This window comes from Trichomonas vaginalis, chromosome V (genome assembly GCF_026262505.1).
Source record: "Trichomonas vaginalis G3 chromosome V, whole genome shotgun sequence".
Taxonomy (NCBI): domain Eukaryota; phylum Parabasalia; order Trichomonadida; family Trichomonadidae; genus Trichomonas; species Trichomonas vaginalis.
In genome coordinates this window covers 23,793,954-23,820,550 of record NC_067207.1, presented here as the reverse complement: position 1 = coordinate 23,820,550, position 26,597 = coordinate 23,793,954, and the positions used below count along the sequence as shown (strand labels likewise).

Sequence of the window (26,597 nt, the reverse complement as noted above, 5' to 3'; positions counted from 1 at the left end):
GTGATTTTTTTTATAAAAAATTAAATTTATTTTAAGATCAGACTAAAAACTAATTTTATGGAAAATCTATATCGACAAATTTATTACTTATTGGGTATATAGATTTTTTGATTATGGCGATTATGTCTGATATGCTTCCAATAAGCCAAAACAGTGTTTTGGGAGTGATTAAATACAAAAAAATCCGGCGATGCTTTACGTGGCAAATGGTCGAATGGTTATTACCCCTTACTATTGGGTACTCGGGACGCTAGTTCGAAACTGATGCACTATATTTTTTTTACAAAATGCGTTTATTAGGACAGGGGAAAGAAAGGTTGCCAATATAATATATTTAAATAATACAACTAATCTAGCATAAAAAAACTATTGAATATTTGAATTCAATAAAAATTTATATAAAATACATGTAAAGCATAAATTACTAATATAACGTAGAATCTGAATATCAATCAGAAAATGTCGCAAATCTGACATTTACCCGACCAATAGCAAAAATAATTGAATACTTTTCGCAAAAACTTTAAAAATCGATAAAAATATGAAATATAGATATTAAAGAGACTTTTTATATAATATTCATAAAGATTTTCCAAAAATATGATACCGCAAAATTAAAAAAGTGACGTCTTGAGTGGAGTCAAAGGTCGAAATTGCTAGCTAAATGTTTTTTTTAGCGAAATTGCGTATTGTACGTTTTTTTCGCAAAACGAAACCCTTATTACAAGATAATTAAAATATATGACCTCATTATAAATGAATTTTAACTCTAGATAATTGAGAAAGCTACAATTGTTTCTAAATCTTGAAATTATTCGATGTCAATCTAATTTTTCTTGTTATAGCCTACTTCTATGGTGTACAGGTTGTTATAATTACTATTTTAAAGTGTAAAACATGCTTATATCAATCAGGACGTTAAAATGGAAAAGTACATACCAAGCAAATGTTTGGATTTATATGCGACAGCCTTTTTAATGGATGTGACAAAGCGTTTCAATATAGTTTTGATTAAAGCATAACTGCAAATTATAATTTGACTTTATATGTACCAATAATAATGGCAATTATGAGTTTTTTTATATAAATTATATCACACCGCTTCTAGTAATTTTTAGCTTAAGCATATCTCGGCTAATTTTCAAAAAAAAAGAATTTCAAATTTTAATCCAAATTCTTTTTCTTAAAATTCACAATCAAATTACAGCTTATCTTTAATAGTCTTATTCATTCTATGCTTTTTTTTCGGCTCCATAAAAGTCATAAATTTTTCCATCATAAATTTGTTAGAAATTGGGTTACCATTGCCAAACATTTGGATAGAAAAAGCCCAATAAATAATACCCAAAGCATCCAAACATGAAGATATCATATAAGAAATATAGTTTAATTCAGTAATTCCCTAAAATCTAAAATGTTTAAGAACGTTTGTTCAATATCTTACAATCTAATTCACAGATTTAGCATATGTACTACGTATCAAATATACAATGTGATCTCTCAATAAGCTTGAAGGTTAATTATTAAAATTAAATAAAATTCTACAATTAGCGAAAAAATAATACGGCAGATAATATGCTTATAGGTAAGAAATTCAAAGAGCATTCCTTAAATTTTTTGGAAATTTTACAAAACTCGAAGGTAAATCATCGAGTGATATGCGAAAAAAACTTTTTTATTCTATTAATGATAATAAATATATTAGCCATATTAAAACTTTTCATTTTTTAAAACTCATAGAAATACGTTTGATATTCTTCATTAAGAACATATAAAAACGAGTATAATTATCATAATCTGTTAATTTACAATATAAATGCTTTTCTGCTTGTAGTAAATATCAAATAAGAAAATAATAACATTATAAATTTTTCAAATAAGAATATATTATCTAGCATCTAAGCATGAAGATATTTAGAATTTGGATATCTAAATTCTGCTTAGATTACTTTCAAAATATAAGTCAATAATCTTTGATTTTATTAAACGCTAATATTGGATAGTATATTTTCACAATTTAATTGTAGTTAGATAAATGATAATTCATGTAACTCATTGATTTCGATCAAAAGTTATATTCACCTTGTTAAAAAAATATAAAAAAAACGGGTGCTTACTGATTTGAACACATTGCCTTTGAACCCCACGACATAACCAGTAGGCTAAACGTACAGTGATTTTTTTTATAAATTCTAGTATAAAATACTTCCCGCAGGGCATTTGTTTAATTATTTCACATTCTGATGACATAATTTTTAATATCATAGATAATGAAAGCGAAAAATATATAAAAATCGACAAACATGTTATAATGAATTGAGAGCTTTACGTGTCAAAAAACAAATTTCATACTGATTTCTATAAAAGGTATCTTTATTATAGATGTGTAAGCTATATCTGTTTGTTTTTTTATTATAACAAATTCAAAATTCTCTTATAAGGACTAGATGAAATCTGTATTATTAAATCATTAGCTAAATGAAGGTTCAAATAGAAAGTAAATATCAATTTATATGATACTGAAACCAAATAGTTCTTTTAATAAAAGATAACACGCTGAAAATTATTGAGTATTTGCAAATCTCAAAAATCTATTGGTGAATTTGGCTCAACTTTTAAAATTATAACATCCATATCAAATCATAAAAGCAGACAAAAATTAAAGCCAAACCTATCGGCCAATTTTTTTTTGATATTTTGATTTTTGAGGTATACTTTTAAAAGTGGATTTAAAGCACTGATGAAAAAACATTAACTTCTGTCGTTATGATTATTGATTTAGACAATAATGATTTTAATCTTTGATTATCAAAACACTAAAGTCATCTTTTTAACATTTGCTTGGTAGCATTAACTCAAGTCTAAAGTACTATTTTATGTGGCACTCTTAGAATTTTTGTATTCATTGTACACGCTGAAATAGTACCATTAAAGTTATGGCGGACTTTCAAAAAATAGTTTGATCACCTTTTTTGTTATTGTTTTTTAATCCTCATATAGCCAATATAATATAGAAATACATGTTATTTAATGAATGCTACCTGATTTCGATATAATTACGCATAATCGGGTAACATTATTTTTTGATCGAACGAAATTATCACGAAAAACTCAAAGATTTTAGAATTTTTGTTTAAATTGACTTAAGTATTAAGCAAATTTAATGCAAAAATAGAAAAAATGTTGACTTTGAAATCAAATACATAAAAATTTTTAGAAAGATTAAATCAATCATCATCTGTTCTAGCGAAATACATAGCAGCAAGTGCAGAATATCTAACAGAACTTGAAGCTTTGTTATAAGAAAAGCAATTGAACAGACCATCACAAGATGTCATATTAAATGGTCTAACTTTAACAAACCTAGGTGATTTGTAGCAACATGGAACATAAACTGATCCAGGAACACCTCTGAAGTTTTCTCTTGTAGATGGTGTTCTTATATCATGCATTCCATAGAAAACAATTGTAACATTCGTAACATTCTGGAATGAGTTTTCTCCTGTGATGAATTCTGTAATTATTGTCATGTTGTAACCATTGGAGATTCAAGTTTTCAGAACTGTTCCCTTCTTGATGAGATTACATTTCCCGATACGTTAACAAAGATAGGAGATTATGCATTTTACAATAATTCAAACATTTCCCAACTTAATCTACCTCCATCCTTGACATACATTGGCAACTATGGACTCTCAGAATTTAAAAATATGTCAAATATCACTTTGCCACAAGGATTTGAGCATATTGGAGATCATGCATTTTCTAGAAATTCTGAAGTTCCATTCAGATACATCAATTTCCCAAGTACAATTAAATATTTTGGTGCTTATGCCTTCTCTGGTTGTTCTCTTCGGGACGTTGTCATACCTCCACCTATCACACAACTTGATCCATATGCATTTGCAAATTGCTTATTAATAAACATTTCTATGTCACCTGTTTTGACTAAAATTTTGGATGGATGTTTCTATGCAAGTTCGTTACAGTACATTACATTGAATGAAGGTACGACAAGAATTTATCCTCACACATATGAATTTAGTGACTTATGGAAAATTGTATTACCAAGTACACTCACTAACATTGGTGCCTTTGCTTTTGGTAGCTGCCCTCTTAGAAACATATCTCTCCCAGATGGATTCAGACAAGTTGAAGATTTGGGTTTTGCCAATTCAAACTTGGAATACTGTAGCATATCAAATATTACTTCTCTCGGAAGATTTGCTTTTGCTAATGCGTTTTTAGAATCATTCTTTGTTCCTGAGGGAATAACAACTATTGGTCCATATGCTTTTGCAAATAGCCATCTAGTTTTTGTTATATTCCCTTACACTATACAATCTTTCGGAGAGTGTGCATTTAGTGACACGGAAATTACTAAAATCATATTCCCAAACAGGCCACTTTCTTTCGGATACAAATGCTTTAATGGTTCTCTTATCAATCATATTGATCTTCCTGAAAAACAAACAATGTTAGCCGACTATATGTTTGCAAATTCACATATCAAACACGTAACAATTCCTGATACAGTTACTACTTTATCTGAAGGATTATTCAGTGGATCAACAATCAAGCACATTAAAATACCATCTAAAGTAACCGCATTGAGTAGATATTGTTTTGCATATACAAATGTCAAAAATATTACTTTCCCTGATCCATTTTATTCATTTGGAGACTATTGCTTTTCGCATTCTACATTCAAAAATATCAAGATTCCAGACACTCTTCGGTCTTTCGGCAACAATTGCTTTGAATATTCTAAAGTCGAGAAATTGGATCTCCCTGCAACATTCAGATCATTCGGAAGTTATTGTTTTCAATATACCGAATTTGAAGAGATAACACTTCCTGAAGGCGTTACTTCAATTAGTAGTTATGCATTTTATTATGCAAAGCTGAAAAGAATCAATGTCCCGTCAACAATAACTGCTGTTTATGATTATGCTTTCACTGGAAGTCAAATTGATGATTTTGAAATGAACAATAAATCATACTATGGAAATCGTCCGTTTAGTAATAATCCATTTAAACATCCATATCTTCCTGAAGGACAAACTACAATATACTCATATGAATTTGGTGATACAATTTTAGATTCAATCTACATTCCAAGTACAATTCGAACAATTCAGAGCTATGCATTTTATAACTGCACACTTCCAGAGATTCAATTAAATGAAGGCTTGGTAAGTCTCAATAGTTATGCATTTGATCATTCATATATTTCAATAATTAGGTTTTCTAATACAATAACAACCATTGGATACCAATGTTTTCAATATTCAAAATCTAATGAAATATACATGTCAAATAAACTGGATTACATAAATAATTATGCATTCCAATATGCCATAATAGGAACCATTTATTACTTTAATTCATTGAGAGAACTCTCATATAACGTATTTTATTATTGTCAATTATCCAACTGACATTAACGGCGTCATAGGCACTTTTGAACTGCCTGTCTCGTTGCGCATCGGTTATTTTCGTCATATTTTGTGGCTACTTTTTAAACTCTTTGTCGAAACCTTCAGACTTCAGTTTTCTTTCCAGATAGAAGTCGTTCACGTTTGTTTCACCTGACTATGAAGAAGCTCGAAGCGGTCTTAATAAAGTCAGCATTTGTAAAGCTTCATTTGAACTTCTTCATCCGCTGTATTTTTGTCCTTATTGACCCTATGAGTTTGGGCTTGCTTTAACGTTGGGCTTGGGCATCTAACCAGTCATTGTTAGTTTTATATATTCTGCGCTTTTCATTGCCTTTTGCATGGCTGCGTCGTTATTTTTACTTTCTTGTGCTAAGTTTTCATACTGTACGTTTGTTTTTGCAACTGTAAAAGTTTCCTGCCTTTACATTTGCTTCAACTTCCTTTTTTACTCATCGCTATCCATATATGTCTTCAGGGCTTTTTGTTTATCTCTTCATCTTTCAGTATTTATATCGAGTAGTATGGTTTTTTCAAATTTATGACATCTTGTTTTCCATTTTTGCTACTTCTGCTGCTTTTTCTGACACTTTTTTTTGCATATTCCTCTGTACTTAGTTCTTTCAAGTTGTTCTTCTTTCTTCTTTTTCTCTACGTTTAACTCATTTAGTTTCTTTGTGTGTCTGTCATATTCTAGTTTCTTTCGTTTTCACTTATTTGCTTCTGTATGGTCTATGTTTGACTTTTTGACATCTGTTATTTGATTTTGAGTGAACTCAAATTCATTTGACTTTGAGGGTTTATTAGCTGTCCGTCTGCAGCTCCACCATAGCCTGCCATTTCGCTAAAAGTGCCGCTCTTAAACCTCCATCTGTGCACCAAGAACTCGGTTTAAAAGCATAGGATTGCTTGACATTTGTTGGCAACATAGTGGGGTCATTCAGCTATTTGTTGTTGCAACTGTTGTTGTGGTGTTAGTCTTACTATTGGATGTTTTCAATGCTCTCTTCCTCTTACGTTATTCTTACGTAGCTTACGTGGCATTTTAAAGTGAAGTTAAAAAGCGGCTTTTGACAGATGTTTATATGACACTTTTTCAGTAAGACTTTGTTGAGATTTCTTCGTAATGTTTTGTCAAGACTTCTTCATAAAGACTTTGTTGAAATTTCTTCATAAAGACTTTGTTGAGATTTTCTTCGTAAAGACTTTGTTAAGACTCTTTCATCGTAATGAGTTAAATGACCCAAAAATAATGTTTATGTTAGAATGTTAGATCTAAACATGTTTTCTAACATGTTTTCTCAAGGTCTAAAACATACAAAACTCATGAAATTCATACGGAATTCAATAAAAATAATGTTTATGTTAGAATGTTAGATCTAAATTTTTCTAACATGTTTTCTAAACATGGTCTAAAAACATAACAAAACTCAGAAATTTCATACGGAATTCAGCCAAAAATATATTTTATGTTAGAAATGTTAGATCTAACCTCTTTTTCTAACATGTTTTCTAACATGGTCTAAAACATACAAAACTCATGAAATTTCATACGGAATTCAGGCAAAAATATATTTTATGTTAGAATGTTAGATCTAACCTCTTTCATAACATGTTTTTCTACCCTCTTGAATTTTCATGATTTCATCGTAAATGTTTTGTCAAGACTTCTTCGTAAAGACTTTGTTTGAGATTTCTTCGTAAAGTTCTTCATCGTAAAGACTTTGTAAAGTCTTTCTCATGAACTTTCTTGTCAATGTTTTGTTGAGACTTTGTAAAGTTCTTCTGTAAAGACTTTTGTAAAGAAAGTTCATGAAAATTCATGAGGTTAGAAAAGAGGTAGAAAAGAGGTTAGATTAACATTCTAACATAAACATTATTTTTTGTCTGATTTTACGAAGAAGTCTTGACAAAACATTTACGATGAAGAGTCTTGACAAAACATTTACGAAGAAGTCTTGACAAAACATTACGATGAAAGAATTCTATCGAGACAAATTCATGAATCATGATTTTTCTACCGATGTTAGAAAACATGTTAGAAAACGTGTTAGATCTAACATTCTAACATAAACATTATTTTTGGGTCATTTACGCTCATTACGAAGAAGTCTTGACAAAACATTTACGATGAAATCATGAGTTTCTACGATGTTAGAAAAACATGTTAGAAAACGTGTTGATCTAACATTCTAACATAAACATTATTTTTGTCTGATTTTACGAAAAGTCTTGACAAACATTTACGATGAAGAAGTCTTGACAAAACATTTACGAAGAAGTTCTTGACAAAACATTTACGATGAAGAAGTCTTGACAAAAATTTACGAGAAGATCTTGACAAAACATTTACGATGAGAAGTCTTGACAAAACATTTACGAAGAAGTCTTGACAAAACATTTACGAAGAAGTCTTGACAAAACATGAAAACATATATTAATTTGTGAAAGTGAACACAAAAAAAAAGTCAACGGCTGGTCGGCTGGGCTCCGTGTCCTCCTCTTGGGTCTTGTGCAATTTTTTATGGCTAGAAGGCACGAAGTGCCTGGAAGCCCACTTCTCTTTTTTTTTTTTCTTTTTTTTTTTTTTTTTTTTTTTTTTTGATTCGATACTCTTTTTTGGAAATTGTATTTATCTTAAATTTCGAATGCAAATTTTTTGAATATGTGTATTGTAAACTGTAACCTTTTGTCTAGTTGCATTCTAATATAGCTCGAATTCTAAAAATGGGACTTTACTCCTCTTTCTTTGAGAAAATTTTTAGACAATAGCCAAATTGCTAATTTTGTTGGAGTAATACCTGCATTGGGAGGTATAATATATTGTTTCAGGGTTGAAACAAGGAGGTAGTTAGTGAATAAAGCATAGTTACCACATGAATGCAGTAAAATTTTGAGTCAAACGTCTTTTAAACCATCAAGTATAAATTATAGAAAAAGATACTTTATATATAGTTAAAATAAAAATGATTAGAAAATAGCGTTTTTGATCAAAATTTCAAATTTTTATTTCCGAATATCTCTATTTGTGTCTAATTAGAGACATTTCTATAATTTTAGTGCGCAGCATATGCAATTCCTCTTGGTTATTGCATTAATTTCTCAAAAAGAAAAAAGTCTTCAATAATTTTTTCAACAATACAGTACTAAAGCTAAGAACTTCTAAACACATGAAAAGTTATATCATTTCGTTAATATGTAGATTATCAATGAAAAGAATATTGTGAAATTTGAATATTTTTTAAAATAGAATGTAGAAATACTTATCAATGCTTAAAATAGAGATATGTGAGAGCTAGATCCGTATTTATTTACGTTTTCGTGCATATTTTGAATATCAAATTTAAATTAATTTTGAAGATTTTAGCATCTAAAAGTATTTAATGCCCCTATACAAGCAAGGTAATTCTTACATGTCTTAGTAAGTCCAAACTTAATGTTTTATGATATGGGCCTGACCTTTCCATATGGTGACGATAGAAATTGAATAGGGTACCTAAATAAAAAAAGGAGTTTATGTTTTCAATGCACGTTTGACAATTCGTCTGTTTTATACGGTATCTGTGATATATCATTAATATTTTTTATCTTAATAGCAAGCTCACAATTTAGGTGAGTACGCGGTTATTTTGTTATAGACCGAAAATAGATTTTTTCGGTTTTCTCTTCAAATAATTGAAAAGAATGATACTATTATAGGTTTATTATATTATATAGCATATAATCATGCTATAGCCGAAAATTATAAGTTTGAGAGATTGATATACACAAAATAATTTGAATGTAAGTTAAATTGCTTGTTGTTTTTAATAGCTATTTAATGAGAAATCCATATTGCAAAATTCAAATTGAATGATTGAAAGAACAGAAAAAAGTCATTCTTTTCAATTTCGAATATGTTTCATTGTATTTATAATTATATAGGCAAATAAGATATTTAAACTTGATTTTTGAAGGAAAATTCAACAAATTGAATAATTCAAATAATTTTTATTCAAAAATAAACTAGTTATTTGAGTTTAATACTAATTATCTATTCAAACTACAAAGTTTGTAATTTAAAATATTTTGTGAGATCAGATTGAATTAATTCAAGGTTCTTTTCAATTAATATTAATGACCATATTACGCATTTTCGAACATTCTAAACCAAATATATAAAAATGGGAGACGAATGTTAAATTTGCTAGACATGGGGGAGTTGTCTGCAAAGTTTTAGCTCTTATCTCTAACAAAAAATTAATTTTAAAAAAATGACCGAATACGTTTCACAGCGAGAAAAAAAATAAAAGGCAATAGATAGAATTTTCTAGACATAAAGAAGTTGTTTACTGAGTTTTAGCTCTTATCTCTAACAAAAAATTAATTTTTTAAAAAAATGACCGAATACGTTTCACAGCGAGAAAAAAATAAAAGGCAAGATAGAATTTCTAGACATAAAGAAGTTGTCTACCAAGTGTCAGCTGTTACTTCTTCTCAATACTGATATAAAATAAAAATCTTTATTATTTATTTAACCTTTATTGTTTATTAAACTTCATTTATTTTATATTATAGTTTTATTCTTTTAGCTACTTGTAAAATAATCTAATTTATATCATCATTTTACCGGATTATTCTTCAGTGCATCGATTGTGTATCTAAAATAATATCATTATCCTTATTCTGTTTTTTTCCAAAATTCTTTTAAATATCTTTTTTGGTTCGATTACTTTATACTTTTTACTTTTATTTTTTAATTTCAAAAAAAATTTGGTGATTGTTCTATTCTGTTACAATGTGCATTATCATATTCTAATGAACTATTCATTACATACATTTAAAAAAACTTGTTAAAAATGAAATTAAAAAATTATGTTTATTATTACGCTGTGAATGTGTCAACAGCGGTCATGCCTGTATCTGTATCCCATATTTGCCACAACCTTTCTGTATCTGCATTTGTGTATTTCGGTTTCAGCTGATACATTTGATTTGGCGTGTAATTTGTTCCAGTTAATGGATTAATTGGGAGATCTTATGCGGTGTGTTATTATTGTACTCCCAAATAAAGGCAGGAATAGCCTGAATGCTTTGGCAGCGCTCCAATGTCGGCCAGAATCTCTCAATCTTCCCATTTTGGTAGGGAGAATGAGAGTCTGTATGCCGCCATTGGACGCCCCAAAGATCAAGTAGATCTTGAAAGGCGCCCCTATTTTCTGAACCGTTGTCGGTCCAGAAACAATAAGGGGCGCCAAATTCAATGAAGGCGGAAGCCGCAACGTTCGCTGTCGTCGCTGCTAGCATATCTGGTATTTGTATACACGCTAGGACTTTGCGGCTAAAATCGTCGATTATGCCATAAATATACTGGCCACGAACACCCTAAAATAATGAACATCTGCGTGCCAGATAAGATTGGGTGAAAGCGCCCAATATCTTACTGCTGTTTCTGGCCCGGCATGCTCTAATCGCGTCTTGGTGAATGATTTTCTTTGAAGTATCTGCGTACTTCTCTATAAGATACATCAATTGTTGTAATTTCAAACGTTTCCATTGTTTTGTTTGACCACAGGGAAAGGCCCAGTGGTCATGTATCACAGCAAGAGCTTTGATTTGGTCGTAGGGATTGACCCTACGACCTTTCTTGCCTTTAGGCAATGGGATATTCTGTAAGCTAAATTGATTTTGTAAAAAAGATTTTGAAACATCTAAATATTTGAAATCATTTGATTGAAGTTCTTATATACGAAAAAAGAGATCTGACATTGTGTCAGATCTCAGTAAAAGTGACATTTACATGTCAAAAAAATAGAATGAGTTTAAGTAATTAAAATTGAGGTGAGAGTAGTATTGTATGAAATAATATCTCTCACCCTCCAATTCATCCTATGGCGCCGAAAAAATTTTGGTGAAATGCGACCACATTTCACCAAAATTTCTCGGCGCCATATAGAGAACTAGAGCCTGTGAGGTACTGATACTATCCATGTACCTCGCAGGCTCTAGTTCCAAGCCAAAATGGCTAAAAATTGCCCGCAATTTGTTCACATTGCGGGCAATTTTTAGCCATTTTGGCTGGGAATTGGAGGTGAGAGTAGTATTGTATGAAATAATATCTCTCACCCTCCAATTCATCCTATGGCGCCGAAAAAATTTTGGTGAAATGCGACCACATTTCACCAAAATTTCTCGGCGCCATATAGAGAACTAGAGCCTGTGAGGTACTGATACTATCCATGTACCTCGCAGGCTCTAGTTCCAAGCCAAAATGGCTAAAAATTGCCCGCAATTGTTCACATTGCGGGCAATTTTTAGCCATTTTGGCTGGGAATTGGAGGGTGAGAGTAGTATTGTATGAAATAATATCTCTCACCTCCAATTCATCCTATGGCGCCGAAAAAATTTTGGTGAAATGCGACCACATTTCACCAAAATTTCTCGGCGCCATATGAGAACTAGAGCCTGTGAGGTACTGATACTATCCATGTACCTCGCAGGCTCTAGTTCCAAGCCAAAATGGCTAAAAATTGCCCGCAATTGTTCACATTGCGGGCAATTTTTAGCCATTTTGGCTGGGAATTGGAGGGTGAGAGTAGTATTGTATGAAATAATATCTCTCACCCTCCAATTCATCCTATGGCGCCGAAAAAATTTTGGTGAAATGCGACCACATTTCACCAAAATTTCTCGGCGCCATATAGAGAACTAGAGCCTGTGAGGTACTGATACTATCCATGTACCTCGCAGGCTCTAGTTCCAAGCCAAAATGGCTAAAAATTGCCCGCAATTGTTCACATTCCCATCTTTGTTGGTAAGACGAAGAATATGAAATAAATTATGAAGAAGATAATGATGAATAAATATCACTTTTTATATTTTTGACACGTAAAGGTGTCACTTTTCTGTCAAACTGTTTTTATCGTTTTCGTATATAACAGGGTTAGGGTGATGGGAACATGGGTGCAAGCTTCTTCCCATGTCATTTTACCTTCTTCAATCTGATTGGAAATACCAATTAGGTAAATTCGATCGACATACCCTTTGTAAGGATTCATTCTAATGAAGTACGTTAACAATCAAAATATTCTATAAGTGTCTAGTATGGAATTCAAAGAATAAAGAAAATGGTAACGTAAATAAACGTATTATGAAATAATTTATAATTAAAATGAAAAAAAGAAAAAATAATAAGTAAAGTGACTGGAAATGAAAATGAAAATCAGTGTACAGTTTTATTTTTTTCTCGCTGTGAAACGTATTCGGTCATTTTTTTAAAAAATTAATTTTTTGTTAGAGATAAGAGCTAAAACTCGGTAAACAACTTCTTTATGTCTAGAAAATTCTATCTTGCCTTTTATTTTTTTCTCGCTGTGAAACGTATTCGGTCATTTTTTTAAAAATTAATTTTTTGTTAGAGATAAGAGCTAAAACTCAGTAAACAACTCTTTTTATGTCTAGAAAATTCTATCTTGCCTTTTATTTTTTTCTCGCTGTGAAACGTATTCGGTCATTTTTTTAAAAATTAATTTTTTGTTAGAGATAAGAGCTAAAACTTTGCAGACAACTCCCCCATGTCTAGCAAATTTAACATTCGTCTCCCATTTTTATATATTTGGTTTAGAATGTTCGAAAATGCGTAATATGGTCATTAATATTAATTGAAAAGAACCTTGAATTAATTCAATCTGATCTCACAAAATATTTTAAATTACAAACTTTGTAGTTTGAATAGATAATTAGTATTAAACTCAAATAACTAGTTTATTTTTGAATAAAAATTATTTGAATTTATTCAATTTTGTGAATTTTCCTTCAAAAATCAAGTTTAAATATCTTATTTGTCATATAATTATAAATACAATGAAACATATTCGAAATTGAAAAGAATGACTTTTTCTGTTCTTTCAATCATTCAATTTGAATTTTGCAATATTGGATTTCTCATTAAATAGCTATTAAAAACAACAAGCAATTTAACTTACATTCAAATTTATTTGTGTTATATTCAATCTTCTCAAAACTTATAATTTTCGGCTATAGCATGATTATATGCTATATAATATAATAAACTTATAATAGTATCATTCTTTCAATTATTTGAAGAGAAAACCGAAAAAATCTATTTTCGGTCTATAACAAGTACGCGGTTATTTACAACACATTTGAATACAATTATTTTATGCAGAAGTTCCCTATAACATGTTTATATGTTTTTAAAAGCCAATTTGTTTGTCAGTTTTGAATATATTTGAAACAATTCCCACTTTTTGAGATCAATTGATTTTCCATTACGTCAATGGAAATTTCAGAAATTGACTCGTGCAGATTTACTCATCCAATATGCTAGCAAGAAATCAGAGGGTGTCATATCATGATTGATCACAAGCCTACCAAGTTATTTCTTCTTTTATTCGCGTTTTTCTTGTTAATTGGAATATTTCTTGTGGGAACCCGGTTTACTTTCACAGAAATTAAAGTAAGATATGATAACAAGTGCCAAGATGGTCAAACTGTTACAATAACTCTCGATATTCCAAAAGAATTAAAAGGAACAAAATTCTTCTATTATGAACTTCATAACTTTTATCAGAACCATTTTAGATTCGAGTCTTCCATAGATCGCGAACAATTTCATGGAAGGAAGCCAAAATCATTGACAAATTGTGCTCCAATGGAAAAAGAAGGAAACCATCCACTCGCACCATGTGGATTATATCCAATTTACTTTTTCACAGATTATTACACATTTCCAAGCGAATATAATTTCTCGGAAACTAATATTGCCTGGAAAGGTGAAATTGATAAATTATACAAGAATTTGAATGACGGATATACAGGAAAATCAAGATGGATGCTCGAGGTCTCCAATCACAGATTTCCCTGGAGAAATACGAAATGAACATTTTATGGTCTGGATGCGCCCAGCGAATAGCCCTAATTTCAAGAAATTATTTGCACACCAGATAAGACTATTTCCAAAAGGCCAGTTTAATGTATCCGTATCTTGCAATTATCTTAGAAATAATTTCTTTGGCGAACGTTACGTCTCTTTAATCAAACCAGGCATTTTAGGCGGCAAAAACAAGACGCTGTTCATCTCCGATTTTGTTCTCTGCGGGTTTTGTATGATCGGGATTTTTGTATTTAAGGGTCCACTGTAAAAATTGAAAGTCTCTCAAAATTGAGAGGCGATTTGCAAATAATCGTTATCGTCATTTTTCGAAAATCCACTTTTCCTAGTGTTCTGATTAATATTATGTGAATACAACAATGAAGCATATGTTTCAATAAGATGGTAATATATTCTATCACTTCAAATCTCATAAAAATTGCAAAATCAGTGAGTTTTATAAGAACATGATTTTTTCGAATTTTTTCGCTTTTGGATGCGTGTTTTGAAAAATAGATATTTTCGAATTTTAATTTTATCTTAAGTATAAGTTTTATATTAGGAATTTTTTTGACCTATTTCCAATCATTAATTCCAATGTTTTTCAAGGAATTTAATTGATAAGAAATTAGGAATTTCGCTTTAATGCCATTACAAACTAATATTATGATGCATAATATATATATTTATTGAGGCTAATGCCGGGATATCTTGCATTTAAAAAAAATTCAAAGAATTGACAATTGGATAGCACAAATTTAATTCCCTGGACAAAGTATTATTGTTTATATATTCAAACCATTATCCTTAGTTTAGATATGTTGGCCAAAAATTTTCGTGTTATTTTTTGTGTTTAAGCATAAATTATGTATTTACTTATGAAAAATAAGCATTTATTTCATTATCATAAAGATATACCATAACAATTGATAAAATTTTTTTAAAAAAATTGTGTATTTTAGTGGGTATTATTCTGGATAATGCCAATTTTTACAAAGATTTAATATTAACCATATCAATAGCCGACTCAATGTAAAAATTTAGATATTATTTTTTCATTAATCAAACTTTGATAAATTTTAGTATAATAAATGATTTTGTTTCGTGTATGATACAGAAATGAAAAACTTAATTAATATCATTTTGCATTTTTTAAAGGATGTTAGAGTACATCTACATTAAAAAATCAGATTTGAACTGCGATACTGCATCAAATTGATGCATATCTGATAAGGATCTCAAAAGAGTAAAGTTAATTTTTTTGTGTTTTTTAAGTTTTGGGCCTTAGTAAAACACCATCTCGAGCAATATTTTTGGGACGACGATAGACCTTATTTGGCCTTACAGTGGACACTTAAATTAATAGAATCAAATCGCCGTGCTGGATACAGCCAGATCACCTCTGAGTTAGATGAAATACCTGTTTGAGTTTCTTTTTCCACGATATTTTTTATTATTTCATATCTTTTGTTTTATATTTCGGATTTATAATTATGATATCAACATATATACACTATAGCTAACTATATTTTGTGGTTTATTTCGTTTAATGATGAGTTAATTTATTTGTTATAAAGGTAACTAAACTCCTTTCGCCGATCCGATTTGCCCCATATTTAAAATATAGCTTGCATATGTAGAAGAAAAGCTAATTTTGAAGTACGCCGAAATCCACCAACAGGATTTCGAGCTACTAAAAAGGTACTTTTAAATGTGATTTTTTTTATAAAAAATTAAATTTATTTTAAGATCAGACTAAAAACTAATTTTATGGAAAATCTATATCGACAAATTTATTACTTATTGGGTATATAGATTTTTTGATTATGGCGATTATGTCTGATATGCTTCCAATAAGCCAAAACAGTGTTTTGGGAGTGATTAAATACAAAAAAATCCGGCGATGCTTTACGTGGCAAATGGTCGAATGGTTATTACCCCTTACTATTGGGTACTGCGGACGCTAGTTCGAAACTGATGCACTATATTTTTTTTACAAAATGCGTTTATTAGGACAGGGGAAAGAAAGGTTGCCATATAATATATTTAAATAATACAACTAATCTAGCATAAAAAAACTATTGAATATTTGAATTCAATAAAAATTTATATAAAATACATGTAAAGCATAAATTACTAATATAACGTAGAATCTGAATATCAATCAGAAAATGTCGCAAATCTGACATTTACCCGACCAATAGCAAAAATAATTGAATACTTTTCGCAAAAACTTTAAAAATCGATAAAAATATGAAATATAGATATTAAAGAGACTTTTTATATAATATTCATAAAGATTTTCCAAAAATATGATACCGCAAAATTAAAAAAGTGACGTCTTGAGTGGAGTCAAAGGTCGAAATTGCTAGCTAAATGTTTTTTTTAGCGAAATTGCGTATTGTACGTTTTTTTCGCAAAACGAAACCCTTATTACAAGATAATTAAAATATATGACCTCATTATAAATGAATTTTAACTCTAGATAATTGAGAAAGCTACAATTGTTTCTAAATCTTGAAATTATTCGATGTCAATCTAATTTTTCTTGTTATAGCCTACTTCTATGGTGTACAGGTTGTTATAATTACTATTTTAAAGTGTAAAACATGCTTATATCAATCAGGACGTTAAAATGGAAAAGTACATACCAAGCAAATGTTTGGATTTATATGCGACAGCCTTTTTAATGGATGTGACAAAGCGTTTCAATATAGTTTTGATTAAAGCATAACTGCAAATTATAATTTGACTTTATATGTACCAATAATAATGGCAATTATGAGTTTTTTTATATAAATTATATCACACCGCTTCTAGTAATTTTTAGCTTAAGCATATCTCGGCTAATTTTCAAAAAAAAAGAATTTCAAATTTTAATCCAAATTCTTTTTCTTAAAATTCACAATCAAATTACAGCTTATCTTTAATAGTCTTATTCATTCTATGCTTTTTTTTCGGCTCCATAAAAGTCATAAATTTTTCCATCATAAATTTGTTAGAAATTGGGTTACCATTGCCAAACATTTGGATAGAAAAAGCCCAATAAATTATACCCAAAGCATCCAAACATGAAGATATCATATAAGAAATATAGTTTAATTCAGTAATTCCCTAAAATCTAAAATGTTTAAGAACGTTTGTTCAATATCTTACAATCTAATTCACAGATTTAGCATATGTACTACGTATCAAATATACAATGTGATCTCTCAATAAGCTTAGAAGGTTAATTATTAAAATTAAATAAAATTCTACAATTAGCGAAAAATAATACGGCAGATAATATGCTTATAGGTAAGAAATTCAAAGAGCATTCCTTAAATTTTTTGGAAATTTTACAAAACTCGAAGGTAAATCATCGAGTGATATGCGAAAAAAACTTTTTTATTCTATTAATGATAATAAATATATTAGCCATATTAAAACTTTTCATTTTTTAAAACTCATAGAAATACGTTTGATATTCTTCATTAAGAACATATAAAAACGAGTATAATTATCATAATCTGTTAATTTACAATATAAATGCTTTTCTGCTTGTAGTAAATATCAAATAAGAAAATAATAACATTATAAATTTTTCAAATAAGAATATATTATCTAGCATCTAAGCATGAAGATATTTAGAATTGGATATCTAAATTCTGCTTAGATTACTTTCAAAATATAAGTCAATAATCTTTGATTTTATTAAACGCTAATATTGGATAGTATATTTTCACAATTTAATTGTAGTTAGATAAATGATAATTCATGTAACTCATTGATTTCGATCAAAAGTTATATTCACTTGTTAAAAAATATAAAAAAAACGGGTGCTTACTGATTTGAACACATTGCCTTTGAACCCCACGACATAACCAGTAGGCTAAACGTACAGTGATTTTTTTTATAAATTCTAGTATAAAATACTTCCCGCAGGGCATTTGTTTAATTATTTCACATTCTGATGACATAATTTTTAATATCATAGATAATGAAAGCGAAAAATATATAAAAATCGACAAACATGTTATAATGAATTGAGAGCTTTACGTGTCAAAAAACAAATTTCATACTGATTTCTATAAAAGGTATCTTTATTATAGATGTGTAAGCTATATCTGTTTGTTTTTTTATTATAACAAATTCAAAATTCTCTTATAAGGACTAGATGAAATCTGTATTATTAAATCATTAGCTAAATGAAGGTTCAAATAGAAAGTAAATATCAATTTATATGATACTGAAACCAAATAGTTCTTTTAATAAAAGATAACACGCTGAAAATTATTGAGTATTTGCAAATCTCAAAAATCTATTGGTGAATTTGGCTCAACTTTTAAAATTATAACATCCATATCAAATCATAAAAGCAGACAAAAATTAAAGCCAAACCTATCGGCCAATTTTTTTTTGATATTTTGATTTTGAGGTATACTTTTAAAAGTGGATTTAAAGCACTGATGAAAAAACATTAACTTCTGTCGTTATGATTATTGATTTAGACAATAATGATTTTAATCTTTGATTATCAAAACACTAAAGTCATCTTTTTAACATTTGCTTGGTAGCATTAACTCAAGTCTAAAGTACTATTTTATGTGGCACTCTTAGAATTTTTGTATTCATTGTACACGCTGAAATAGTACCATTAAAGTTATGGCGGACTTTCAAAAAATAGTTTTGAATCACAACATTTGAGTTTTCTTAAATATTCAATCCCTTCTTCGGTTCATTGTCTAGCAATATAAGTTTTATCGGACATTTTCGTCAAACTTTCGTTTGCAAGGTCATGTACCAATAGGTTCTGTTACCTTCTCCCTCCCTAACTTCCTTCTAAACTATTCACCAAATAATACCATCTCTATCGTTCTGTGTAGTTCTTTGAGCATAAAGTAGTTTTAGAACGTCAGGTGATTATATTCCATCAGCCATGATTACATTTCATATGGTCCAAATATCTGCAATGTTTTCATACTCTCATGGCCATTAAAGCGCGGCTGAAAATTACCAGCTTATATCTTGTTCACCATGACCTTCATATCTCTTACAACTATCTTGAAATTTGGTTGTAAGTTTAATAGAAACCACCAATATCCGGGTTAGCTATTATGAACCCATCGTATGTATAGTTCCATCGTCCTTGCAGAAACAAAGCATAGGTGATTCTCATTCTGCGTTAGCTCAATGACACCTTTAAACAATGTTTCATTATCTATATGTTTTCTTAAATTTTAACCATTCATCTGTCACCGAGTGTCATCCGAAAATTGAAACGATTAATTGCTGCGGTAAAGTAACATAGATGGCTTGTTGTATTTGTGACATTTTTTTTTCAGTTTCTTCCATTCTTGTGATATCTTCATCTGTGTTGACAGTCTTTTTATGTCGGTGAAAAATTTTTTCGAATATTCTTCTACTGTGTCAGCCGATTTTTTTTAGACTTCTTGGAGAAAGATTCCATATTCCACCTCATATCTTGTTTGAGGGTTCAAGATTTTTCGCTGTTCCAAATCTTCATCTAGTTCTGTGAGTTAGTTCTTCAAAGGAGGACTTGTTCGTTTCCTTCAGGCTCTTTTCTAGCTGTTTGTTGCTGAACTATATTCTTCCATTCTGTTGTATCGAACTTCTTCCTGTGGAAGTTTCTTGTACCTCATCTGCTGGCTTTGTCATATATTCCAGAACCGTTTTCAACAATTTCCCTATCTATACGTCATTCGGATTCATAAGCCTTGTGTTCTTTTTTCGTTTCCGTCTCCTATTTTTTCTACGCGTTTCATGACGAAAGTTGGAATTGTATTTAGCCTGACATCAAATATCTCGGAGTAAATTCGTTCATGTCATTTGGATGATATGCTATTAAATCATATCTCTTACGAGCTTGTATTTTCCAGGTTTGAGATTATATCCGTTTTGGTGCTGAGCCATAAAGCTAATAGGTCGGGTCAGTATTTCCATCCTTGAACTTTCTAATAGCTCTTATATCTGTCACTAAGTCAACCTATCTGGAAACCACTCTCTTTTAAGCATTTTTAAGAATCTTGTTTCCTTGTTCTCTACTTTCTTTTATTCCTTGCTCTGTTTGTGTTGTTGTTGTGGTGGATTTTGAACTGTTGGTTGTTGTGCTGGATTTTGAACTGTTGGTTGTTGTGCAGGGTTTTGAACTGTTGGTGTGTAGTTGGTTTTGGTGCATATGCTGTGTCTTGTCCCATGTGACCATAAATTCTAGGTAGTCCTGGTGCAAATGCTTTCTCTTGGAGGGTTGTGTATATAAGTTCCACCAGCTGGCACATATGTTCCATCTGCAGCGTAATGTCCTACCTGACTTTTTCGTTCTTAAGAAAGCATTTACTAGGTCTGTTTTGGTCTGTTGTAACTCTTTTTCTTGACTTTCCACAACAGTTGCTCTATACGGAGCAGTTCAAAAAAAATTTTTTTTTTTTAAAAAAAGGGGGGGGGGGGGCCACTTTGAACTGCATTTAGGTGAAGAGGTGAGATCTCACCTGTTTTCTCACCTGTTTTCTCACCTCTTTTTTTCACAACCGTTTTACATGGTAAACGTTATTTTTGGAATTTTGTGAAAACTCAACGGTTTGACACATGCCCTAAAAATTATTTTACTCAGAATTTTTTGCTGAATTCCGTATGAAATTTCATGAGTTTTGTGTGTTTTAGACCATGTGAGAAAAGAGGTGAAAAAAACAGGTGAGATCTCACCTCTTCACCTAAAATATATTTTTGCTGAATTCCGTATGAAATTTCATGAGTTTTGTGTGTTTTAGACCATGTGAGAAAAGAGGTGAAAAAACAGGTGAGATCTCACCTCTTTTTTTCACAAGCGTTTTACATGAATTGTACGATGTATATTTGAAATCCTAAACAGTTTTGTAGCTTCTATTTCTTCTTTTAGTACATCGAATGTTTTAACAATGCCGAAAGTTTCTTTATATTTCTTCTTGACGTCAGATAGAAGGAAATCTTCTGCTGTTGGATAGTTTTTGTCAAGACTTCATTGTAAATGACCAAAAATATATTTTATGTTAGCATGTTAGATCTAACACGTTTTCTCACCTGTTTTCTAACATGGTCTAAAACTCTCGAAAATCATGAAATTTCATACGGAATTCAGCAAAAATATATTTTAGGGTAGATGGTTAGATCTAACCTCATTTCTAACCTCTTTTCTACCCCAGTTATTTTATAAGCGTTTTACATGGTAAACGTTATGAATTCGTGAGACTCTAAACAGTTTTGTAGCCTCTATTTCTTCTTTTAGTACATCGAATGTTTTAACTATGCCGAAGGTTTCTTTATATTTCTTCTTGACGTCAGATAGAAGGAAATCTTCTGCTGTTGGATAGTTTTTGTCAAGACTTCATTGTAAATGACCAAAAATATATTTTAGGTGAAGAGGTTAGATCTAACCTCATTTCTACCCTCTTTTCTAACATGGTCTAAAACACACAAAACTCATGAATTTTCAAGACTTCATCGAACTTAAATGTTTTGTCAAGACTTTGTCATATGATTGCTTCTCTCGGTTTTCCGAGGGAAGAGATTCCATGTTTTGTCAAGACTTCATTGTAAATGACCAAAAATAAAGTTTAGGTGAAGAGGTGAGATCTCACCTGTTTTCTCACCTCTTTTCTCACCTGTTATTTTATAAGCGTTTTACATGGTAAACGTTATGAATTCGTGAGACTTTAAACAGTTTTGTAGCTTCTATTTCTTCTTTTAGTACATCGAATGTTTTAACTATGCCGAAGGTTTCTTTATATTTCTTCTTGACGTCAGATAGAAGGAAATCTTCTGCTGTTGGATAGTTTTTGTTCAGAAATGCTAACATGTCCATTTTATTTTCTACCAGCTTCTCTGCTTCTTTCTTTAAATCTGCATAGTCGTTTCTCATTCTTTCTATCTCTTTGACGGAGTAGTTATATCTCCTCATTGCTGCTTTACATTTAGAACATTGCGGGTTCATTTTTGCGTTATATTCTGAAACCTTACCAGCTAAAACAACTAAAGCGTCAATTGCTCTCTTCATCTCAAACATAGCGGGTCTTATTTGTTTGTTCCATACTTTGCCTCTTCTATCTTTATCTCTTATCTGCCATACACATTCAGCAACTAACGAAACAAAGTTGTCGTAGGTCTTAAATTCTTCAGATTTATATATGTCAGAAACATTCTTATATACCATATCGCAATCTTTGTCCATAACCTTATGGTTGCAATGAAATCCTAGAAACTCATAGTTTACCTTTCGTATGAACTTCTTTATTTCTACTGAGTCAGTTGCTTTGACTTCTATTTCGTCGAATTCAGGAATAGTGAGTTTTTGTTGTTGGATTTCAGGCAATTTGGGTAAATGGTCGATGAGGTCCTGCATTTCATAAAGATACTGTTCATTTGTTTCATCTTTCGCACTACAGTCTAAATTACATGTTAAAAGTTCTTGCTTTATCTTCTGGATTTCTGTTTCAAAAGTATATGAAGAAGGAATGAAGCTTTTCATCTCTACTAACATAGATGTTGGATTCATGACTAAAGAGTTTGGTGCTGTTGTTTGTATTGCTGTTGTGCCGATTGTTGAAATCATATCTTTTATACAAAATAAAAAAAATAAAAAAAATAAAACTAACTTTATTTTTTTTATTTCGGGAAAATTCATGAAAATTTAAGAGGTGAAAAAAGAGGTGAAAAAACAGGTGAGATCTCACCTCTTCACCTAAACATTATTTTTGGGTCCTTTACACTCATTACGATGAAGTCTTGACAAAACATTTACGAAGAAGTCATGAAAATTCAAGAGGTAAAAAAAGAGGTGAAAAAAGAGGTGAAAAAACATTTACGAAGAAGTCTTGACAAAACATTTACGAAGAAGTCATGAAAATTCAAGAGGTGAAAAAAGAGGTGAAAAAAGAGGTGAGATCTAACCTCTTCACCTAAACATTCTCGTCAAATACAAAAAAATGACACTTTTTCATTAGATAACTGTTATTTTTTGACGAAGTGAAGATTGACACTTCGTCAAAAAAATCCCTGAAATCATGTCTTTACATACAAAATAAAAAAATAAAACTAACTTTATTTTTTCTATCTTAAGGAAATTCATGACAAATTCAAGAGGTGAAGAGGTGAGATCTCACCTGTTTTCTCACCTGTTTTTTCACCTAAACATTATTTTTGGGTCCTTTACACTCATTACGAAGAAGTCTTGACAAAACATTTACGAAGAAGTCATGAAAATTCAAGAGGTGAAAAAACAGGTGAGATCTCACCTCTTCACCTAAACATTATTTTTGGGTCCTTTACACTCATTACGATGAAGTCTTGACAAAACATTTACGAAGAAGTCATGAAAATTCAAGAGGTTAGAAAACAGGTGAGAAAACAGGTTAGATCTAACCATCTACCCTAAATTATATTTTTGGGTCCTTTACACTCATTACGAAGAAGTCTTGACAAAACATTTACGAAGAAGTCATGAAAATTCAAGAGGTTAGAAAACAGGTGAGAAAACAGGTTAGATCTAACCATCTACCCGACATTCTCGTCAAATGAAAAAATGACACTTTTTCATTAGATAACTGTTATTTTTTGACGAAGTGAAGGTTTACACTTCGTCAAAAAAATCCCTGAAATCATATCTTTTATACAAAAAAATACAAAATAAAACTAACTTTATTTTTTCTATCTTAAGGAAATTCATGAAAATTCATGAGGTTAGAAAACGTGTTAGAAAACGTGTTAGATCTAACATTCTAACATAAATTATATTTTTGGTCCGGGAACAACTTTCTCTCAATTGGAGCTGTGGCATACTCTTTGCGTAAGCGGTTCAGACCTTCTTCGAACTCTTGGTCTCTCTTCGATTTGGATTGAGATTGGAATTGCTGGGGTGGAGCTTGCTGGAACATCCAAGGGTTGGGGAAGTAAGGCATAGGCTGAGGAGGGTAGTTCGGGAAGCCTTGTGGTGGGTAGTAACCTTGAGGTGGAAATTGGTAGAAATTCGGAGGTACTTGCTGGAACTGAGGTTGCTGAGGAGACTGTTGTGGTTCTTTAGGTTCCTCTGGTTTGGGAATGGACTCGGTTGGTGGTACATCGGACATCCGTTTGTGGCTTAACCGTCGGACCACAACGATAAAAATCTCTGCTACTAGCAGTACTGCTACTGACAGTAGCAGTACTTTTACTGACAGTAGCAGTACTTTTTCTGACAGTAGCAGTACTTTTTCTGACAGTAGCAGTACTTTTACTGACAGTAGCAGTACTTTTACTGACAGTAGCAGTACTTTATCGTCGAAAACCCTCTCAAATTTTCCTTTTTACTGACAGTAGCAGTACTTTTACTGACAGTAGCAGTACTTTTACTGACAGTAGCAGTACTTTTACTGACAGTAGCAGTACTTTTTCTGACAGTAGCAGTACTTTTACTGACAGTAGCAGTACTTTTACTGACAGTAGCAGTACTTTTACTGACAGTAGCAGTACTTTTACTGACAGTAGCAATGGACAACATCGAGCCATTAGATGAGGCAGTTTACCTAATTGAAATTAACGAGCTTGTTAAAGACTTCCTCAGGCAGAATGTAAAAGGCAAGCTTGTTAGCGGTTGGATAACGGGAAGGGCTGCCTTGAATCTCGAGACTTCGACTGGAATTCCAATTGAGGTACCAGACGGGACAGCCTACGACGACATAAAACAAGCAAAGAAGGAAGCCATTATAAAGTTCTTTGCCAAGCGTCCTTGGATACTACTTCCAAACAGAGAGAGTCCAATTCCACGAATTATACAAATTCTCAGAGCACTGTTCCACTTCTCGGGTCAGCCGTTCTACATAACCTGTGAAGGCGACATCCAACCAGTTCAGTAAACATCTCATTTTAACTTCACTTTTTTATGTTTTTTGTGAAAGTGTCAAAAATAAATTGTTTTCATGAGTTTTCTACGATGTTAGAAAAGTGGTTAGAAAACGTGTTAGATCTAACATGCTAACATAAACATTATTTTTCAATACTTTTTCAGCACTTTTCCGTAGTTATAGATGAAAGACAATTCGAGATAAAAGTCATAGTACAATGGAATAATATGTTGCACACCATTTGTTGTGAACCAAACTTGAAAGTCAGAGAAACTGTTACTAGGTGGTTCGTAGAATTTAGAAGCAAAGTCATAAAAGTCCTTACCAATACATAGAAAACTATTGTTGCTTGAACTGAAACTTGCATGACACATAACATTTTGAGGGTCAAACACGTTTCTATAAACTGTCAAATCTGCTGGTGGAAGTATAAATTTAAATGGACCATCTGGTGGTAATGGTTCGTTCTGGTTTAGTAACCGAAGAAATTGTGCCCAAGAACGTTTGTCTACTTTCCAAAATAAAAACTCTGTATCTCTTGGAGGGTTAATTTCAATCTTTTGAAATGAAACGGTGGAGTTCATCTTGTCATATTCTAGTTTCAGATAGTATGTTCCATTTAGTAAAGAGTCGTATTTTTCTTGAAATTCCCAATAATATTTGTTCATTTGAGTTTGAAAGTCATTTAGAGTTTTCTCAAGACTTTCGTCTGAACGAACTGTAAAGATTCTCATTTCGTCAAATTTGTCTATTAGACCATCAGAACCTTTATACTGCCCATGAAAATATACTGCGAACATAAATGCGTTAGTTCTATTTGAAAACAAAACTCTTCTAAATCCTATTGCCTTTGCATCTGAAGGACTTTGAAGCCAACGAATTGGATAGTCAAACCTGTATACTCGGGATGAAATTTCTTCATCTGAAATAGTCCTACCAGCATTTGTAAAGATATAGTCTAACGGTTTTGTATCTGCTACTTTTGTTCTTTGTTTTTCAACCTGAAGCATTTAATATATGTAAAAATATATTGTTTTAAAATGGTATGCCATTTCATATTTCTCATCTAACAAACAAGTTTCCCAACGGTCTTCTCCAACAAACTCAGCGTACATTTCAAATAAAATAAAAAAATGTCACTTTTTAAAAATAAATTTTTACTTCATGCAATGTTTAACACATCGAAAGGCATGTCCATAAGACGTTCTTCTTCTAACCTCTCTAGTCTGTTTGGATAATTGGCACGTGCTGTTTCCAAATCCATTTCGTAGGTCAGACCAGCCAGTTTGTCATAGACTTTTATGGGTCTTCCCTTCCTATATTTAAAATTCTTCGAAACTCTCCAACCATATCTTTGCAACTCTGCTTTTATTCTAGCAGATTTTCTATCCATTCTATATGGGGCATTTTTATAAAAATAAAAAAATATTTTTTTCT

At 31.0% G+C, this 26,597-nt stretch overlaps 5 protein-coding genes and 2 pseudogenes across 7 annotated transcripts, besides 8 other annotated features; 1 reads left to right on the top strand and 6 right to left on the bottom strand.

The window, feature by feature from the left end:
• Nucleotides 1-3,227: 3,227 nt before the first annotated feature.
• On the bottom strand, nucleotides 3,228-3,530 carry TVAGG3_0391590 (leucine-rich repeats (6 copies)-containing protein; the record flags this gene model as incomplete). The annotated part of the gene is made up of 1 exon (XM_001584252.1): nucleotides 3,228-3,530. One exon carries the CDS (start codon nucleotides 3,528-3,530, stop codon nucleotides 3,228-3,230), a length of 303 nt encoding a protein of 100 aa, XP_001584302.1.
• A 180-nt stretch (nucleotides 3,531-3,710) lies between these two features.
• On the top strand, nucleotides 3,711-5,445 carry TVAGG3_0391580 (annotated as a pseudogene). The gene has a single exon. A coding segment is annotated over exon 1 (1,735 nt).
• A 3,624-nt stretch (nucleotides 5,446-9,069) lies between these two features.
• Nucleotides 9,070-9,907: a mobile genetic element.
• A 395-nt stretch (nucleotides 9,908-10,302) lies between these two features.
• Nucleotides 10,303-11,213, bottom strand: TVAGG3_0391560 (annotated as a pseudogene). Its single transcript has one exon. A coding segment is annotated over exon 1 (911 nt).
• Nucleotides 11,214-11,320: 107 nt separating this feature from the next.
• Nucleotides 11,321-11,429: a mobile genetic element.
• Nucleotides 11,430-11,570: 141 nt separating this feature from the next.
• Nucleotides 11,571-11,679: a mobile genetic element.
• Nucleotides 11,680-12,068: 389 nt separating this feature from the next.
• Nucleotides 12,069-12,177: a mobile genetic element.
• A 118-nt stretch (nucleotides 12,178-12,295) lies between these two features.
• Nucleotides 12,296-12,357: a mobile genetic element.
• A 360-nt stretch (nucleotides 12,358-12,717) lies between these two features.
• Nucleotides 12,718-13,556: a mobile genetic element.
• A 1,012-nt stretch (nucleotides 13,557-14,568) lies between these two features.
• Nucleotides 14,569-15,662: a mobile genetic element.
• A 5,468-nt stretch (nucleotides 15,663-21,130) lies between these two features.
• Nucleotides 21,131-26,597: part of a mobile genetic element that runs on past the window's edge.
• Nucleotides 21,956-22,894, bottom strand: TVAGG3_0391490 (organellar and viral DNA polymerase type B; the record flags this gene model as incomplete). Its single annotated transcript, XM_051232385.1, has 1 exon — nucleotides 21,956-22,894. The coding sequence occupies one exon, from the start codon at nucleotides 22,892-22,894 to the stop codon at nucleotides 21,956-21,958; it is 939 nt and encodes a 312-aa protein (XP_051102115.1).
• TVAGG3_0391480 (uncharacterized protein) lies at nucleotides 24,060-24,407 on the bottom strand (the record flags this gene model as incomplete). Its single annotated transcript, XM_051232384.1, has 1 exon — nucleotides 24,060-24,407. The coding sequence occupies one exon, from the start codon at nucleotides 24,405-24,407 to the stop codon at nucleotides 24,060-24,062; it is 348 nt and encodes a 115-aa protein (XP_051102114.1).
• TVAGG3_0391470 (uncharacterized protein) lies at nucleotides 24,572-24,817 on the bottom strand (the record flags this gene model as incomplete). The annotated part of the gene is made up of 1 exon (XM_051232383.1): nucleotides 24,572-24,817. One exon carries the CDS (start codon nucleotides 24,815-24,817, stop codon nucleotides 24,572-24,574), a length of 246 nt encoding a protein of 81 aa, XP_051102113.1.
• On the bottom strand, nucleotides 25,353-26,170 carry TVAGG3_0391460 (uncharacterized protein; the record flags this gene model as incomplete). Its single annotated transcript, XM_051232382.1, has 1 exon — nucleotides 25,353-26,170. A coding segment is annotated over one exon (818 nt), but the record flags the coding sequence as incomplete, so codon positions are not given.